At 39.1% G+C, this 20,632-nt stretch overlaps 1 protein-coding gene across 2 annotated transcripts; it reads right to left on the bottom strand.

Annotated features, from left to right (window-relative positions):
* Window positions 1–413: 413 nt before the first annotated feature.
* LOC132107129 (protein-L-isoaspartate(D-aspartate) O-methyltransferase-like) lies at window positions 414–12,163 on the bottom strand. Of its 2 annotated transcripts, none has more exons than XM_059513337.1 (8): window positions 11,819–12,163; window positions 9,216–9,320; window positions 9,007–9,038; window positions 8,811–8,915; window positions 7,303–7,423; window positions 4,915–5,000; window positions 4,535–4,752; window positions 414–2,501 (listed from the first exon to the last, which is right to left on the bottom strand). In XM_059513337.1, the coding sequence occupies exons 1-7, from the start codon at window positions 12,054–12,056 to the stop codon at window positions 4,573–4,575; spliced, it is 867 nt and encodes a 288-aa protein (XP_059369320.1). In that variant the 5' UTR covers window positions 12,057–12,163; the 3' UTR covers window positions 414–2,501; window positions 4,535–4,572. The 2 variants fall into 2 exon arrangements, with proteins under 2 accessions (XP_059369320.1, XP_059369319.1); XM_059513336.1 differs by having other exon boundaries at window positions 4,583–4,752; window positions 11,819–12,162.
* Between the last annotated feature and the right edge of the window lie 8,469 nt (window positions 12,164–20,632).

Raw genomic sequence — 20,632 nt, 5'->3', positions numbered from 1 at the left:
TTGTATAAATAAACAAAATAGTAAAAAAAAATAAAATAAAAAAAAGTAAAATAGTAATAGACTTTAATCCATTTTAGGGTTACTGGATTACGAAAGACACCAATAAACATCTAGGCAGACAATAGTGCATTACAATGGTCTAATTAAGTTTAACCGAAAGTTAGGTTTCCCCCAGATTTTATTGAGACAAATTTAGAAATGGAAGTGCATCACCAGAATTACTAAGAAACTAGTAATAGGCCTATTTCTCTTTTATCGCTCAAGGTTTTTGATGATGAACATTTATTGGCATGTGATCCGACTAACTTCTACCTAGGAGATTGACAGAGAAGCAATTTAGTTGATTTTGTTATCACAATTCAGCTTTTCTATAGGTCAGACTGTGTGAAAGAAGAGACCAGTGAATGAACAGATCATTGCTTAGCAGTGAGTTTATTTGCCAAAAGCCACGTTTGTGTGTGCAGATTACACACAAACATGCAGAGATTTGGCTTTGAAAATGACCACTGAAGGTTTAGCTGTGTTTGCAAGTGTTGATCCGAGTGGAACTTTACTAGCTGCATGTTAGATGATATAGGCAAACCTACTGTGAGCAGTGCAGTGAAGTGAAACACATTTCAAAGTGAGCAGTAATATTGCTAGACATGTGCTCTAAACTTGTGACCCAACTCTACTCATATCATTCCAACCCTGTATGATTTTCTTTTTCCTGTGAAATACACGAAATGTTCAAGATTCTGTTTTACAAATCAAGAAAGCGGATTTTGTTTTTTTGCTGTCAACAAACATACCATAAAAGTAGTCCATCCATACATCTCATGCATTCTGTCAAATCCCAAAATCCATTCCCTTCCGGCATACAGTAGCTCTCAAACCTCATGTTTATCATACATGCCGAGAACACGAGAACCAGTATTGTTGGGGTTCCACAACATCAAATCTAAAGGCGACTAGAGTTGGACACTAATTTTTTAAAAGCTGACGATATAAAACATCATATTTCATCATGCAGAAAAGCAGCTGCATGATTATTTGTTTTCACAAAACAAAGATAATAATATGAGGTTGGAAAAACATGATGACAAAATTATTTTAGTATTCTGGAGTTTATTTCTTAAATTTATACGACACACAATATTTGCAAAAGGGTTCGGGACACCCCTTCTAATAAACAGGTTTGACTATCCATGAGTACAGATCTTAATGTTTAATATAATTATATTCTAGGGAGCTGTGTGCTTCTAATTTTATAGTGCATATATAATGATGTTTATTTATTAAGATCTGTATTCATGGAGATCACTAAAGCAGTCAAACCTGTTCATTAGAAGGGGGTGCCAATACTTTTGCCAATATAGTGCATAAACTCTAGTTCAGACTGTAGAGTCTGATTGAATACGCCTTGTAAAATACCCGTTGCAAAACCTCTAAACACACGCACACACCTGTGGCCATCAGTCTAGAATACCAATATAATACCAACTGTAAACAGCCTAAAGTTATAGCTAATGGACTATATTACTTGCCTGGAGAAATGTTTTTATTGTAACATTGGTATACTCATTATTTATTTATTAATAAAGGTAGTTATTATTTTAGCATTAGAGTCTTTTATCATATTCCCATTGCTTCTGCTCTAAAAGCAATCATTAGACACGGTTCTGTGAAATACCTGATTGTGTTTGCTGTATGGCAGCATTCTGTGATTTGTACATATTTTTATAATTATGCTAAAGAGAATAATTGACCATTGGCCCAGATAAACAATTTCTTATATAATTCTGCACTTTCTTACTTTTCAATAATTCATGTTATTTATTTGGTTGGTAAGCATCCAGGAATAACAGTTCTGCTTACTGTTAGGGGTTCAGTTTGCTATAATGACCCATAGTTTGCAACCCATAACCATGGTCAAATCATTGTAACACATGGCTTACTCTAGAATCCTCTGCTGAAATTATCAAATGTTAAGTGGTTTATTTTACCTGAGCATCACATGCTTCAGCTGAAAGCACAAGCCATTACTATTAACACGGATTTGTAAAGCAAAGACATCCCTACACATAATGCAGCAGTGAACTGTTTTAATCACAGGCTGGATTCAGCACAAAGGCCGGCCCCGTGTTCTGTTTATAATACATTATGCTGAGATGCATGAACAATCCAATTGACTGTAATACTGAAGTCATCACAAGAAGTATGCACCTGCGTCCAAAAAAAAAAAAACTGCATTCACACAATTCTCAAACTGCAGGCATGAAAATCTCAGCACAAAGCCCTATTCCACTTTTTCCTTTTTAAATAAAAGAATCTGATCAATACATCAGTCTTTCACAACCATCAGACTGTCACAGGTATGGAAATAGAGCATTTATACAAGCTCTCCTCAGTGAAGTCCAGTTGGATGTGTGTGTGTGTGTGTGCGTGTGTGTGTGTGTGCATGTGGTGCGATGAGTATTGCCAGATCATCCTTTCAAAGATCATCCTTTCAAAGTTCATCCCTACAACAAAAAAAGAGAAAAAAAAGTTACTGTGAACATCAAAGATACACAATAAGATGCTATCATTGAAAACATAATGACTGACGTGCATAGTATAAACAAAAGACATGCAACAATTAGTTTCAGCAGCCTTGAAGGTATTAAAGGGTTAGTTCACCCATAAATGAAAATTAGCCCATGTTTTACTCACCCTCGGGGATCCTAGGTGTAAATGACTTTGTTCTTTCAGGCGAATCCAGCCGGATTTTCACTAAAAATTGTCCTTGCTCTTCCAAGCTGTACAATGGCAGTTGATGGGTTTTTTTCTGTTCAACACTCCAAAAGACATCAAATAAAGCACATCCATCCATAATAAAACATGCCTTAGATGGCTCCGGGGGTGAATAAAGGCCTCTTGTAGAAAGATATCAATAATCGTTATAAACACTATTCTCTCACTGTCGTAGGTGGAAGCTGTTCTGGTCGGATGATGTAGGCGTAGCGCACATGCTGGTGATTAGTGATGAATGCAGAACGCGATAATGGTTCATAACATTTTCCTTACATAAATGCATCAATTTGCTACAGGAGGTATTTATTTATCCCCGGAGCCATGTGAGACATGTTTTAATATGGATGGATGTGCTTTATTTGACTTCTTTTGGACAGTTGAACAGAAACACGCACCCATGCCATTATAAAGCTTGGAAGAGCCAGGACAATTTTTAATATACCGTATTTTCCGGACTATAAGTCGCACTTTTTTTCATAGTTTGGCTGGTGCTGCGACTTATAGTCAGGTGCAACTTATTTATCAAAATTAATTTGACATGAACCGAGAGAAATGAACTAAGAGAAATGAACCAAGAGAAAACATTACCGTCTCCAGCCGCGAGAGGGCGCTGTATGCTGCTCAGTGCTCCTGTAGTCTACACTGAAGACATAGAGCGCCCTCTCACGGCTGTAGACGGTAATGTTTTCTCTTGGTTCTTAATAAATGCGACTTATAGTCCAGTGCGACTTATATATATGTTTTTATCCTCATCATGACGTATTTTTGGACTGATGCGACTTATACTCAGGTGCGACTTATAGTCCGAAAAATACGGTAACTCTGACTGGATTTGTCTGAAAGAAGATAGTCATATACACCTAGGATGCCTCAAGGGAGTAAAACATGGGCTAATTTTGGGGTAAACTAACCCTTTAATGTGCAATGCAGGCTGATCAAACTGCATGCAATTTGTTTGTCAAATTGCAGTGGTCGGCACTTGATGAAACCAGATTCAGACAGTGGACTCGATATCTGGTGTATTTATATTGGCTGCTACAGTCACAATGTAGGCATCAACACAAAGCCAAGATACTTTCTTCTACAAAAACAGACAGTAGAAACTGTCGGTTTGGATGCGTTCAATGCAACAAAGAACACATTCTTTTACACATTCACATCTACACACTAATGCTCCACGCTCGCTGTATATGACATTACATACACGCCACATTGGCAGCTCTCTAACAGGGTGGAAATCTGAAGGGGAAGTTAGCTGTGCAATTGTGCTGAGGGGAAATTACTGGTCTCACAAATTAAAGTAACACAAATTGTAATCAATTTAATTAGAATGTATTTTCAGGAACAGAGACTTTCTAAGCTTCGCTTGTTGAGTTTTAAGCGATGCCATGAATGAAAAATTTCTGGAATTGACTCTGATCTGCCTTAATAAACCGATCTGGGCTGCCAGTGCGAACCAAGACATAATGCCAAGTCTAAATAGGTTTTGATGTCTTCATGCTTTCATGTCTCATCATTCAGAAAGCTTTTTAGAAAAAAACTAAAATAAAAAATAAACCAAGCCCATTCCAGCAGTTAATGGCAAACCAGACATTTAAAACATTATATGTTGTTTTTGTTTTGTTTGGTCAAATCAGGCTGGTGGGTTACGGTTAAAAAAAAACTAAAAAAACAGTGCAGCTGTTCATCATGGTATGGAGCAGCAAAAAAGATGACAAGCGGCAAATGCAGCCTCTGTCTGCTCCGGACCACACCGTTTCACCTGTGCCCTAGAAGAGAGAAGGGACAGAGGACAGGAAGTCACTTCCACCTTGACCACTGCTTGTCTTTGTCTGTTAAAGGCACGTAAATCACGCCCATCAGTGGCTTCATTTTGGTACTGCCATCCTCCAATTTGTCATACTGCTCCAGCATCTGGTTCCCTCCTGCTGGCCCGACCGGCAGAATCAGACGCCCCCCTGGCTTCAGCTGGTCCAGCAACTACCACACAAACAAACACACTTACATGTGAAGATACAGATACATGGGGAGTAAATGATGACAAAGTTCTACTTTGTGAATGAATTATTCCTTCAAAGATAACGCTTAAGGTACAAATATGGCTAGGAATCTAAGTGTATTTGTGATTGGAAGAAAACATACTGCTTGTGGCACTGTGGGAGCTGCAGCTCCGACATGAATGGCGTCATAAGGTGCCTCTTCTGTAAAGCCCATTCTTCCATCTCCAACTGCACACATACAGACAACATTACACAGTAACACAGCTCTTCTGCTCATTTCCTATGGCCTGTCTATGAATGTACATTTGTCTTATAAATGTCACAACTTAAAAAAAAATCTGAGGAAAAAAAGTCTGAGGAATGAATTTACATGTGCTAAAATATGCGAGTCATTTTTAAATATGTATAAATACTAGGGATGTCACAATTCAAGATACAATATCTAACCCTTCTGTACATTTGTTTTTTCGGTTTTGCATTTAAATAATATCCGTGTGTTTTATTTCTCTCAGAATTGGCTATCAACACTTGCCGAGCATCTTCCCTTGTAATGACATGCAATGAGTACTGATAAATTACTTTCTAAACCAGCAAAAGAGAACATTACTTGTTTAGTGTTTATTGCCCATTAAATTTCATTATTCAAAACGTTTAATGTTATATCTTCTTTTTATTCAGTTAGAGCGACAGCCATGCCTTTATCCATATTAGGGATTTCCTGGAACATCATCAGTTACTTCTATTACTTCTGTGATGGATATGTGGATTTTCTGCACGAGGGCGCCCTCTGGTGTCCAGAATGAATGAAACACACATTTCATGTGCTTATAGCACTCAATAATGGACCATCCATCCTATTTTGGGTAGGGTTGGGTACCGAAACCGGTACCTATGGAACCGCTATGAACCAAACCAAATGCAGATTTCGGTGCCTCTTAAATGCTTGAGCTATCAAATGGAATATTTGTCCTGGTTCTCCGAAATGTACACAAGAAGCATGGGCGTCGCTAGGCTTTTTAAGTGGGGCTGTAGCATTTAGATCCATAAACTGTACACATATTTATGATCGCCTCAGTCAGTCCCCTTAAATTTCATATGAAAACGGCAGCAGACATGTCTCCCCCTCATCTTTCAGCGCAATCCATAGACCGCGGTGGAGCAGCGCGAGCGGTCTCAAACACAAACCGAGGACACAAAGTGTGTGTTTATCGATAGATTGTTAGAATATCTGTATGTGTGCAGTTCTTTGTCATAAATACAGTTTACAAAAGGTCACGAGGGAGCAGTCGGTTTCCCATCTACTGTTTTCGCTGTTCAACGCTCATCACACCACCGCTGTTTCCTCCAGCGACAATCTAGCCCTTGACACATATGAACTTATTTAAATATACTTAATTTAATTATACTTTACTGTGTAAAAGCCTTAGGCACATTAGTATTTTCGCCCAAAAAAATGGTGTTCGGCCAGTTATTTCTATCTTTTGCTGTAGTGTGTCAGTAGAAAATATCAGTTTACATTTCCAAACATTCATTTTGCCATTAATTTCAATAATAATCTAGTGAGATTTTTGATTGCACAAGCAGTCTGACAATGGCCGGTGCTCCACACAGAAATCTGATCTCACCATCATTGAATCTGTCGGTTATTACTAAATCCAGAAGAACTGTGGTCGTATCTCCAAGACACTTGAAGAAACCTTCCAGCAAAGCTAGCTGAACAAAAAAAAATGTGCAAGTACTAATGTGCCTAAGACTTTTGCACAGTACTGTACTTTACAAATGACATTGCTGCTACTTTATAAAGAATGAGCATACAGTCATTCACAAAACTGATTAAAGACAGTGACAGACAGCACTCATTTTAACTAAATATCAGAGTGATTGACAATAGAAACATTACGTGTGGTTTTTAATTAAAAAAATGACCCAAATCATGAAATACATTTATTAGACTTAGAGTAATGGAAGCACTTGGGAAATAAGAGCATCCAAAAAGCGTGTGAAAGCTATGGATTTATTATGAATATTTTTAACGTTCTTTAATGTTGTCCATAGTTTTTTGTGGCTTTTTTTTTTAAGTATCGATTCAATCACCGTTTAGGCACCGGTACCGTTTTAAAGTATCGATATGGCACCGGTATCATAAAAAACCCAATCGATACCGAACCCTAATTTTGGGTAAGAATTGGAAAAAGAATTCCTCTTTCAAAAGAAATACTAAACAGACATATAAAAAAAACATGCTTTTTCCAGTGTACAGGAGTTTTTTTGTTGTTCATTTGTTGCAAAAAAACTCTGATGTGCCAAGCTATCAGAACCAAACCGAACCCAAAACCATGTTTAAGAACCAAGGTATGTATTGAGCTGTGGACTAACCGTATTGTTGCATCCCTAATAATACATATAAATAGCATTGATCATTGGCCAATCAAAATCAGCCAAAATTTTGCCCACACCTAAAAGATGGGTACATTATAAAACACAATGTAAAACACAACTGTAGAGACCAAAGATAGGCAAGCAGACCAACCAATGAGTTTGATTCTCCCTGAAGAGATCAAACTAGGGTCGTCTTTCTTTACATTAGCTATAGAATCCTCCACAAGCTGCTTTATATGATCAATGCCAATCACCTTCCCCTTCGGCCCAACCTGTAAAACACCACAACACATCCACTGTAATGCACACACTCATCAAACTACTATGGAGGACCAAACTGGCAGAAGTAGACTAAGTTAATGATTTTTCATTTAATGTTGCTCTGAATTAAAGGGATAGATCACCCAAAAATGAAATTCTGTCATTAATTACTCACCCTTGTGTCGCTCCAAACCAGTAAGACCTTTGTTCATCTTCGGATATGATGTTTACGTTCAGATCAAAACGTAAACAACATGTCTGTATACATATGTTATTTACACATGTGATACTCTCCTTAATGGCACCAGGGTGACGTGGAGGAGATTCATTGTTGAATAAAGTTGTTATTTTTGTTTTCTTCAAGCCAAAAAAAAGAGTATTCGCAGAGCTTTGATGAACCCCTGATGTCCCATGGATTATTTTAACGATGTCCTAACTACGTTTCTGGACTGTGATCATGTTCGGATCCTTGCCGTCTATGGAGAGGGTCAGAGAGCTCTCAGATTTCATCAAAAATATCTTAATTTGTGTTCTGAAGATGAATGAAGGTCTTACAGGTTTGGAACGACACAAGGGTGAGTAATTAATGAGAGAATTTTATTTTTGGGTGAACTCTCTCACCAACTTAAATTCTTAATAACTTAATTTAACATCCATATGAAATAACAAAATACAATTTTACTTGCATTTTTTCCCACTGCAAGAACTACATTTCAGAAACTTCAAAGGAACTACTCATATTTTGCATATAAAAACTGAGAGGTGCTGTAGCCTGTGATTGGTTGGATGCACATGCAGAACAAACCAAAGAAGAGAAGAGTCATCAGCGAGGTACAAGCCTTTTTAAGGGTTTGCTCAATGGAGTAAATCCACAGAGAATAGGTCATCAGTGCGGCGTCTGTGGTTTCAGCAACTGTGCCTGTACTTTTTTCTTCTTAAATCAATAAATAAAGCTAAACATTAACAATGTTTTAAGTGTACAGTACTAGCATCACAGCTGCTAAAAAGATGAATGGTTTGAGTTTTACCCTTTGTGTACGTGTTTATTTATAGTGTGCAAAAGGTGCAATGATTTTCTGAAAAAAGTATTTTCTTGTTGCATGTACAACAATTATAATAAACCCAAGGAAGTACCAATCTATTTAGTTGTTGTTTTTGCTACTGTATCGTGTGCAGAAACAATGTCAGAAAGAAAATAAAACATGGTTAACACTACATTACGTCACCACAGGGTTCCCAGTGTTCCTCCGTATCAGACACACTGTTTAACTGTTCTAACGTACAAGAGTAGTTCATATGTCATAAACTGGTTGCGTGCCATTGCTCTACATTTTATCCAACAGAACTGTGAAAATCCTAAGCAATCCCATGTTTGTGACTGGCAGTGAAGAGACTCACCATTCTGGCGAAGCAGACGGACAGGATCCCGGAGCCTGATCCCACATCCAGAGCCTTCGCTCCTTCATACAGGTGATCATGGAGGAGCTCGAGAGCATACGCGTGCTACAGCACACAGATGAGCGTTCATCAGCACCTACCTCAAACAGGCCAGTAACTGCTAGCCCCGAATCCTGCTAAAGCCATTTTAACTTACCATATGTGGTGCACTGATTGTTGCTTGATAACCTGCACAAAATTACAAAAAAAGACTTTCATCCCAAAGCTCCCAAAGAGAAAACACAATACTGGTGTAGCCGTGCAGAGCAGGAAAAACAGAAACCAGGAATTTTGTGTCACTAAGCTTTGGCCACATTAGACACCTCCATTGTGCCAACAAATGAATAACCCTGGACTGGAGCTTACCTATAGATTGTGGCGAGTCCATGTATGGGTTACATCTGGAAAAGTGGGCACGATCTGTGGCCAACATAACTTCATACACACGGTCTGATTTAATAATCCCATTTTCTGGACAAAACACACAAACACATTCAAACTGATGGCTTAATACTATTGTAATATACAATACATTAAATATGTAATGTAATTCCTGGCACAGGTCTGTATGCATGTGTATCAAACAAATTGCTCCATTTTTCAGGAAATTCTGACAATAAATGCTGTTGTGGCACTCTTTGATGTGGTGCGACCATCCCTTCCTCTTTATTACTAGTTTTACACAAAATAAACATGAATGAATTAGTCATAATCTCTCAATTAGTGTTTCAACTGCAGAAAGACGAGCTTTTAAAGGGCTTTTAAACAAAAGGTCACATTTAATTTAATTTCCCTCAGACTAGTCATGATGAGTGTCTACAGCTCGTTTTTTGCTTGCGAAATTAAGTCTAGTGAAGAGCATTTTGCTAAATGTTATAGTACTACAATTAATTATATTTACAGGTGCATCTCAATAAATTAGAATGACGTGGAAAAGTTCGTTTGTTTCAGTAATTCAACTCAAATTGTGAAACTCGTGTATTAAATAAATTCAATGCACACAGACTGAAGTAGTATAAGTCACTGTTGTTAATTGTAATCTTACAGTAATTTAAAAGAGCTCCTGCAGAAGCTGAGCTAACATTTTAATCCTAAGGAAATTTTAACTATAACAATTTAATTTAAAGAAATAGTAATTTGTTCAGTATACCATCGTTTATATACATCGTATATATATATATATATACACACACAGTACCTTGAAAAGTTTTTTGCCTCTTTTTTTTATATTTCTACATTCATTTGAAAATTGCTTGTAAAAAATTATTGCAATATAAATGTATATTTAAAAGCTTCAAGGTTAGGTGGGATCCCAATTCATTTTAGGAAAAAGTGTGATTAACTCATTTAAGTTTTTTATTGATTGACAGCACTAATTTATAGATCTGCGTCTTAACATTTACAGTACATCTTTCTGTGTGCTTATGGGATGGTACCAGAAATACTGGAGTAGCAAAAGCACGTCAGCAATCCTGGGATTCAAGACTTACACACTATTAATAGCAGTCTGTGCATATTTAAACATAGTAAATGCCACACATTTACACTTTCAGACAGATGATCACTCACAGACTTGATGTAACCCATATCTCTAGTAAACCTTTTCAAAATTTTAACCAACTTTCGTAGAGATGATGTAGTTGTGTCTAGCTAATTATTTGGCAAGTTAAATGGGAGTGAATCCTTATATACAGGCACAGCATCTCCAGGCTAACCTCTGACCTGGATTTCCAGCAGGCATGTAAGTGATGTAAATCAATACTGGCAATGACAGACATCTTTCATGTTACTAAACACTCATGGATGTTTGTTAGTAATCCATCTAAAACAGAGTCATTAGTCAGTATCTATGAGTGCTAGAGTCTCTTGGAGAATCTGCAAGTAGACAAGTACTTGTTTTCTTCTGTAGCCCAAAGTGACTAAGCATACAAACTGTGGAGTATGACCAAGAGTCAAACATGTCCCAGCACACAGTGGTGAGAGAAACCATTGAACTCCATTGGTAGGACAAGTTACAAGTTTAAGCTAGCAGTTTGTTCAAATCTCTAACCCTAAGTAGCAGGAACAGTAACAGTGATACTCGTCTTAGTGACCAGCCCTAAATATAGCACACTGACCACTTGACCCCAGAATAAAGCCAGGAGTTCAGGAGGATGGGTCACATGCCAGAAGGGTATTATTATTAGTCTCTCTGGCCAGTGGTCAACTGCTTAATGCAGGTAAGCCAAAAGCATATGTTAAATAATAGAATATATATATTAGACATACATCGCTTTAATAATATCAAGGTTTAAAATACTAAACTGCAGATGCATGAAGTCCAGGATGGCGTCATCAAGCGATGGCATCAGCAGCATGTGGTGTGCCACGCCCACTGAACAACTCCACATAAAACAGCACATACGACCATTAAACAACTACGCACTTTTACTGATTAAAAAAAAAGAAAAATGCACTTAATTCTTTATTGTATACAGATATTGACACCTGCAGGAACGACTAGATACAGTAAGGAATGCTAACACAGGTGCTGCTGTGTCATGGAAGTGAACAAAACCATGTTTGTTCAGTCTAAGCAACACAACATGTGAACCGAAATGAGAAATATTTCATATACGTTATATGTTCCAGCGATCGTTTAAACATAGCGGATTATTAGCAGGTGTTTTGAGAGAGACGATCACATAGACTGCTAGCAGCTAGCTAACAGAAATGAAGCGCACTGTAAGTTTTAAACAGCAGCCACCATGTGCTCGTCTGAAACGGAAACAGACGCAGAAACAGAGCTGAGATGGAGTCATGCCATCCCAGACTCATCAGCGCACTTTCCCCTCGGCTGTAACGCGATGCTAGTTCACAGACGCGCGCTTACCTTCACTACAGCGACGTAAACAAACCCCGGTCATTAAGCTCTACAGTGCGCGTGACTGACTCTGCTCTTTCAAACGTGCAGAACGGGTCAAACTCACTGCGGAGGTTGTTGACGAGCTCCGCGTGGCTCGCTCCTCCGGATTTCCAGGCCATTATTAGACAGACTCTGCGGATCAGGTAGAGTGCGGCTGTCAGCGCCGCGCCTGTGCACACCGCTCTTCCGACGAGCGTCAGCACGTCCAGCGCGGTGACGTCACCAGACATGTCCTGCACTACAGTCTGTGCTACCGCGACACGCTGATCAGCTCCTCCGGTGCGAGGCTCGCGTTCTCTCATAGGATCATATCTGTGCACATTTTCAGGCAAATTTCTAGCTTTTATGTAGAGTCGCTTTACTGTGCGCCGCCAAGAGGAAGAAAGCGTGACGTATTAGACCGGACATACACTGTGCGATTTCATCAAAGTCCCAACTCACACAGTGTACGAGCAGATCGCATGCGATGTGAAGTCAAAGCTCACGCTTTACGTGCTCACACTGCGCAGACGATGACACTGGACGACAGCCAAAGATATATAAAATAATAATAATAATAAAAAGCATCAGCTTTTGATGATATCGAGAGTATTTGGCATGTCCAATTAATGAATAAAAATTATTACATTACTATTATTATTATGGTACTTTTATTATAAAATGTATAGGTCTACTACAATTCACTTAAAAAACATTTTTAATGGGCACCATGCAAAGCTGAGACTTAAAAAGTGATGTGACATTCAGCCAAGTATGGTGACCCATACTCAAATTTGTGCTCTGCATTTAACCCATCCAATGTGCGCACACACAGCAGTGAACACACACACACACTGTGAACACACACCTGGAGCAGTGGGCATCATGCTGTGGCCCCCGGGGAGCAGTTGGGGGTTCAGTGCCTTGCTCAAGGGTTATGGCCCTAGGGTTAGGACCACTATGCCACGACTTCAGAGGAAATTAGTGTTTAAATTTGTTTTCTAATTTTGAGAATTTATTTATGGCTGATTGCAGATTTATAAACGCATTACCTTTCAAATGGACCATTGACACTGTTCACAATCTTCTGATTAACCTACCCACACTCAAACACACTTGTACTCGCTTAATTTTACTCATTGTTCTTTGAGGCTGCTTTAAAACGATATACATTGTGGAAAATGCTGTACAAATAAATGTGAACAGCAGCATGGCAATCTTATCACAGCACTACATCACAGTCAGAAAGTGAAGAACGTGTGAAGAAAACATCTCTGGTTTGTTTTGGGGAGATCAGGAGCAGATTTACAGGTGCTGGTCATATAATTAGAATATCATCCAAAAATTTATTTATTTCAGTAATTCCATTCAAAATGTGAAACTTTTATATTATATTCATTCATTACACACAGACTGATATATTTCACATTCATTTATTTTAATGATTTTGATGATTATAACTGACAACTAATGGAAAATCCCAAATTCAGTATCACAGGAAATTTGAATATAACTTAAGACCAATACAAAGAAAGGATTTTTAGAAATCTTGGCCAACTAAAAAGTATAAAAATGAAAAGAATGAGCATGTACAGCACTCAATACTTAGTTGGGGCTCCCTTTTGCCTGAATTACTGCAGCAATGCGGCGTGGCATGGAGTCGATCAGTCTGTGGCACTGCTCAGGTGTTATGAGAGCCCAGGTTGCTCTTATAGTGGCCTTCAGCTCTTCTGCATTCCTGGGTCTGGCATATCGCATCTTCCTCTTCACAATACCACATAGATTTTCTATGAGGTTAAGGTCAGGGGAGTTTGCTGGCCAATTAAGAACAGGGATTCCATGGTCCTTAAACCAGGTACTGGTAGCTTTGGCACTGTGTGCAGGTGTCAAGTCCTGTTGGAAAATGAAATCTGCATCTCCATAAAGTTGGTTAGCAGCAGGAAGCATGAAGTACTCTAAAACTTCCTGGTATACAGCTGTGTTGACCTTGGACCTCAGAAAGCACAGTGGACCAACACCAGCAGATGACATGGCACCGCAAACCATCACTGACTGTGGAAACTTTACATTGGACCTCAAGCAACGTGGGTTGTGGGCCTCTCCTCTCTTCCTCCAGACTCTGGGACCCTGAAATGCAAAATCTACTTTCATCAGAGAACATAACTATGGATCACTCAGCAGCAGTCCAGTCCTTTTTGAAGCGAGACGCTTCTGATGCAGTCTGTTGTTCAAGAGTGGCTTGACACAAGGGATGCGACAGCTGAAACCCATGTCTTGCATACGTCTGTGTGTAGTGGTTCTTGAAGCACTGACTCCAGCTGCAGTCCACTCTTTGTGAATCTCCCCCACATTTTTTAATGGGTTTTGTTTCACAATCCTCTCCAGGTGCGGTTATCCCTATTGCTTGTACACTTTTTTTCTACCACATCTTTTCCTTCCCTTTGCCTCTCTATTAATGTGCTTGGACACAGAGCTCTGTGAACCGCCAGCCTCTTTTGCAATGACCTTTTGTGTCTTGCCCTCCTTGTGCAAGGTGTCAATGGTCGTCTTTTGGACAACTGTCAAGTCAGCAGTCTTCCCCATGATTGTGTAGCCTACAGAACTAGACTGAGAGACCATTCAAAGGCCTTTGCAGGTGTTTTGAGTTAATTAGCTGATTAGAGTGTGGCACCAGGTGTCTTCAATATTGAACGTTTTCACAATATTCAGATTTTCTGAGATACTGAATTTGGGATTTTCCTTAGTTGTCAGTTATAAACATCAAAATTAAAAGAAATAAACATTTGAAATATATCAGTCTGTGTGTAATGAATGAATATAATATACAAGTTTCACTTTTTGAATGGAATTAGTGAAATAAATCAACTTTTTGATGATATTCTAATTATATGACCAGCACCTGTATATTAGCAGGGTTGGGGAGTAACTAGTTGCATTTAACTAAATTACCTAATTTAATCTAAAAGTAATTGTAATCTGTTATAGTTAAAGAAAATTACAGTTGAAAATGTAAACGATTACAAATGAGTTTACATCAGATTTTTTTTTTCACACACCCACATAATTGATGTCTTTGTTTCAGGAGATAGGACACGTTTATTCAACAACTACCTTTAGGGATGTAACGATGAACAGTGAGCTGGTTGAAAATCGATTAAAATATGTGACGATTAAAATTGGTTCAGATGCTAAACATCTCAATGGTGCATATTAAAGTAAGGTTACTGTTTTGTTTACAGCGGTAACCAAGGAAACGCTGTCTCATTGCTCATGAGCGCCACCTGCTGTCAGAGAGTGAATCTGCAACTCCTTCAGAGCGTCTGCTGTTTTTATAGTTCAAATATGTTTTATGTAGTATAGTTAAACAAAAATAAAGTCAGACCACTCTGTTTTTGCTTCAGATTGTGAAATTATACAGTCTACTTCAGATTAAAAACTGCTCATGCTGCATCTTTGTTTAGATGATGATTAAAATGCAGTGGTTGCCTCTAATATTAAATGGAAAGAGCACAGACAAAGCCTTAGTTTGTTTATATGAATAAATTTATTTTATTTATGTAACTTGCTAGTTTTAAAATTTAAGTTTAGTTTTGTAATATTTCAGTTTCACAAAGAAACGTGAAGCAGTAGCCTAAAAAAACGACACCTACCTTCTCATTTATTGTATGTCTTCAATTTCATTTTGTTTGAAAAAATCGAATCGAATCTTGAATCGAGTGAATCGTTACATCACTATTTTTTTCTTAGATCTAGTGTTTCCTGTCATAACTATGCAAGATTCGATTTAAAAAACAGTATCATCTTGCTTTGTTTTTTAATCAGTATTTAACCTCAGAATGATCTCAAAGTAAAAAAGAGGTGCTAAAGTCTGATTTTGTGCGGACTGGGCTTTGACATTAAATTATTATAATCTTGATTCAAGTGATGAAGGATTTTGAAAGTGACAGTAATCAGTGTTGAACACTACTGTAAGGATAACCCCGCCTGGTTTACATGTTTGAAGATGATGAATAGTTGAAAACATTAGAAATTTGGTGAAGTAATCAAAAAGTAATCAGTTTCATTAATAAAGTAATTGAAATGGTTACACTACTTGTTACATTTTAGAATTTTTTTCTGTTCCCATTAGTTCTGATAGCAATAGTAAAACTCCACTGTTATGTGGATGGAGTGGAGGATGAACCCAAATGCAGACAGTAGTCACAGCACACAGTTTATTGTACAAAAATAGGAAAACAAAACCCACGAGGGGGGCAAAACAAGACAAAAAGGCAAAAGCCTTGACTAGGACTTGACTAAGACTTGACGAAGACTAAACTAACAACAAAACAATTAACATTATACGTAGAACTGAACTCTAGACAAAATACTCACAGCAAGGTATCATTAAAGATAGACAGAGACAAAGCTTCACAACGTTTGGTAATGAACCGACAAAGGACAGAGAAACACACGAGGTTATAAAGGGAGACTAGTAATGAACACAACAGGTGGAACTGATACGCTATTAATTACAAAACGAGGATCACAAGGGGGGCGGGGTTACATGACAAGACAACGCAAGCACATGGCCCAAAGACAAGGCCATGTGCTTGTACACAAAACACGGGCCTGTCATGATCCTGCCACAAGACTAGAGAAAAATCAGGACATGAAGGCAGAATCATGACAGAACCCCTCCCTTAAGGAGCGGCTTCCAGACGCTCCTCAAGGGAACATCAAACACGGGACACGACCGACTGGGACAAAGACACAAACCAACAAAACATGACAAATAACACTAAAGGCAAACATGAAAAAACAATCACAGGGTTAGGGTGCAAAATCAAAAACAATAAACAAGGCAGAGGAGGTGGGGGAAGCACAAAGTCCTTAGAGGGCAGTCCAGGGTGGATGGGAGGACTGGGGGTCTTGGGTCTCCGGGACGAGGACTGAGGACTGGGACTCCGGGGGAACTTGGCTGGAGACACATGAGGGGATGACTTGGGGGAAACAGTAGACAGCTTGACAGGGGAGACAGGAGGCAACACGACAGAAGACAAGACAGGGTATACTGCGGGTGATATTGGAGCAGAAGCAAAAATAGAGCCCCCCAACGACGGCTCAGTATCAGCGCTCCCCATCTCTACATCGGGGAGATCATCGTCCGCAGCACACTGGGGTACTGCGCTCACGGCAGCTGACTGGGGTTCGGCGCTCACGGCATCTTTGGACTCAGTACTAGACATGACAGACTTGCCAGGGGCTTCGAGAATCTGGACAAGATGCTTTAGATATTCCGCCAAAGTGTCAGCAGCGACGAGGACAGGCATCTCTTGATGCGCGGAAACAGCCCGCAAGACAGCTTCAGCAGCTGAATCGGCCGCTGCTCTCTCTGCAGCACTCACGACAGCGGGCTCGGGAACAGCGCTTGCAGAGGCGGGCACGGGAACAGCGCTTGCAGAGGTGGGCTCGGGAACAGCGCTTGCAGAGGCGGGCTCGGGAACAGCGCTTGCAGAGGCGGGCTCGGGAACAGCGCTTGCAGAGGCGGGCTCGGGAACAGCGCTTGCAGAGGCGGGCTCGGGAACAGCGCTTGCAGTGGCGGGCTCTGGGACCTGCTGAGATGAAGGACGAGAGGCTCCCTTTCTCCTCTTCTTCCTCTTAGGTCGTGGTGTGGTAGTCATAGCCGGACTTGAGACCGGCCGGAGAAGCTCAGCGGGATCTGTTACCTGAGTGGGGAGGGCAGTCACAGGCAGCGCTGACTCAGTCGAGGAAGACTCTGATGAAGAATCCCACGAGATCCGTCTCCCTCGTTTGCCACGAAGACTTTCGGGGACGACTGAAGCCTCAGGGGTGGAAGTGGAGAACACCTGATTCCCCTGGGTAACCACCGCCAGGACATGACCCTCCGGGATCACTGGCAGCTTGGGTGAGCGTGACAATAAGGTGGACCCCTGCGACTCCCTCTGCGACAGACAATCCACCATATCGCCAAACGAGCAGCAGACCAGCTTCTCCCGTTCTGCCAGGGGTGGAGGAGTGTTGAGGCCCGCTATGAGGTAGCGGTTGAGGAGACTATCTGGTAGAAACAGCCTCCTCTCGTTCGCGACCCGAGCGTACTCTCTCAGGGACCGCTCTCCCTGGGGAGGAATTGGCAGCTTGCCATTCCTTGCATCGTCGGTAGCCCTCCGCCACCATTGTGCATGGTCGTCTGTGTTGTGCTCAAAGGAGGACATACTGTCTGCTGGGTTCCTTGCTGGTCGGTTCATTCTGTTATATGGATGGTGGAGGATGAACCCAAATGCAGACTGTTGTCACAGCAACACAGTTTATTGTACACAAAACAGGAAAACAAAACCCACGAGGGGGCAAAACAAGGGCAAGACTGACGAGAGATAAACTAGACTAACACTTGACAAACTACACTATAACAAAAACAGGATCACACTCCTACTTAGACAAGACTTACTCACTGACAGATCTCACACAGGTAGACACGCAATGTAGACAGTATTTGACAATATCAGACAATGATTGACAATCTTTAACAACGTTTGGTAATGAACCAACAAAGGACAGAGAAACACACGAGGTTATAAAGGGAGACTAGTAATGAACACAACAGGTGGAACTGATACGCTATTAATTACAAAACGAGGATCACAAGGGGGGCGGGGTTACATGACAAGACAACGCAAGCACATGGCCCAAAGACAAGGCCATGTGCTTGTACACAAAACACGGGCCTGTCATGATCCTGCCACAAGACTAGAGAAAAATCAGGACATGAAGGCAGAATCATGACATCCACATCAGTATTAAAAGATGAAAATGGAGAGAGATTGATAACAGCAGCCAGAAGAGAAAATTATGTCAAATTTACAGTCACTCCCACAGCTGTTGTATTAGAAACTTAAAAATTACCACAATATGATTGATGAAAAACTAGTGCTGCTTTACAATGTTGTGAATACATATTTAAGTACCTTAAAAAAAAAAAAAAAAGGAAAATAGGTGGATATGTTCTGATAGTATTTAGGTGCTTTACAGTCCTGATAGTCTTGAACTGAATCAAGAAAAGTACTGACATCCTGTAACCTTTTGAACTTAAGTGCAGGTCCATTGCTGGGGTTAGCGGTGCCCCGGTGCAGGTTGTACCAGTGGGCCCTGTTTGAAAGTGTTTAATTTGTATGTCCGTTCTGTTTATTTATTTGTGCTATTTACACAGTGTTTAAGTTTTTTTCAAGTTTGTAAGTGTCCAGGTACAGAAACCGAATAATTACATTTAAAATAGCACGACATAGCCCTTACGAAAAATAACCATGGTTTTATTATAGTAAAACTGTAGTAACCCATGGTTTTTTGGCGTGTTGACTACCATTTGTATAACCACAGATTTACTACAAATACCATGGTTAAACCATGGTTAATATTGCAAAACCATGGTTAATTTGTGGTTACCATGGTTTAACTGTAGTAACCATGGTTTTTTGGTTTTATTTGTAGTAAAACCATGGTTAATTTTCGTAAGGGAGTCTTCACTGTAAAAATTAAATATACACCCAAACCAAAATGTTTTCAGATACCTTCAACATTTCTCACATTATCACAGTTTATTTGCTCTAGTTTAGAAAATGGTAATAAAATTTGACAAGAACTCAGAGTTAGACTTTCAGAACAAATTAATCTTAATATCATCCTAATATCAGATAACTTTGATAGAAAGATATGTAATGGATTATCAATCAATCAAACAAAACTTCAGACAACTGTCAATACTTTGTTGACCAATTACCAAGCAATGATTAATTTTGTTCAGTCTGGGGTGTGAAAAGGTTGCATTAGCAATTACGGAAAAAATAAAATCATGTAAGCAAAACTAGTGGTCAAAGTGTCTGAATAATTTTTGGTCCCAATTTATTTTTTTTATTTTTTTATTTTTTATCAATTTTACTATTAATACACTGTATGAAATATTTTGGGTATAATATGCCACAGTTCACTTTATTTTGCTATACTCACATAAATTAATTAGTGTCCTGCATGTTCTAGTAAAAATAAAATAAAATAAAAAGGTATCTGGTGTCTGAATAATTGTTGGTTTGACTATGCATTAATTATTTTTAAAACTACAAAGTAATTCAGTCAAGAGCAGTGAGTGATTTTTTTTCTTTCATTTTAATTTTTTAATTTTTCTTTTCTTGGATTAACATTACAGCAGCTAGTAGCTAAATTAGGCGCGGTCACTTTAAGAGACAATGAATGCATAACATATAATACACATCCGATTTGTTTACTTTCAGACATAACCGATAGTTTTTTCGAACATACTTTCCAAAGCGGGTATTTTGACATATTTTTATGTAGTTGTCGTACAAGAGCAAAAAGAGGCAAATTCGGTGTTCAAGTGTTTTGAGCCGCCTCTCTCTGCGTGGGCCCTGAATACTTGAACACCGCGGTGCTGAATCAGGCTCTTTCACATCTTTTATTGTGATTGTGATGTGTATTTGTTCGTTCAGGTGCAGGAGGAGCTTAGAGGAGAGCTTCCTGAAGGAGAGCTCGTTCCGAGTCTCGTGTTTGAATGCTTTAAACGCTTTTGAATGTTTAAATTGGCTAGTGGCAAAGCTTATGTGCGTTTACTGTGTAAATTTATAATGTATACATAAATACACAACCGTGCATGTATATATTTAAGTACAAATATGTTACGTTTATATATTAAATCTATATAAAATTAATAATATGAATATAAATATATGCATGTAAATATTTTCAAATATGTGTGTCTGTGTAGTTATATATACATAATAAATATACACAGTACACGCAGATATATTATGTAAATAAAAACTTTTATTTTGGATGCGATTACTCGTTTGACACCACTATCTAAAATACATATTTTTCGTAGTAAACTTCA

This window comes from Carassius carassius, chromosome 27, assembly GCF_963082965.1.
Source record: "Carassius carassius chromosome 27, fCarCar2.1, whole genome shotgun sequence".
NCBI classification, from domain to species: Eukaryota; Metazoa; Chordata; class Actinopteri; order Cypriniformes; family Cyprinidae; genus Carassius; species Carassius carassius.
Note: the sequence above shows the minus strand (reverse complement) of the source record. Positions and strands in the feature narration are given on the sequence as shown.

Bases quoted from the DNA above. Each gene is read 5' to 3' on its own strand.
- LOC132107129 (XM_059513336.1), bottom strand. From the start codon at position 12,056: ATGAGAGAACGCGAGCCTCGCACCGGAGGAGCTGATCAGCGTGTCGCG. The intron at 9,039-9,215 runs GTAAGCTCCAGT...AATTTTGTGCAG, and splicing joins GGACTCGCCACAATCTATAG to GTTATCAAGCAACAATCAGT. The intron at 5,001-7,302 runs GTTGGTCTGCTT...GTATGTGTGCAG, and splicing joins AGGGAGAATCAAACTCATTG to TTGGAGATGGAAGAATGGGC.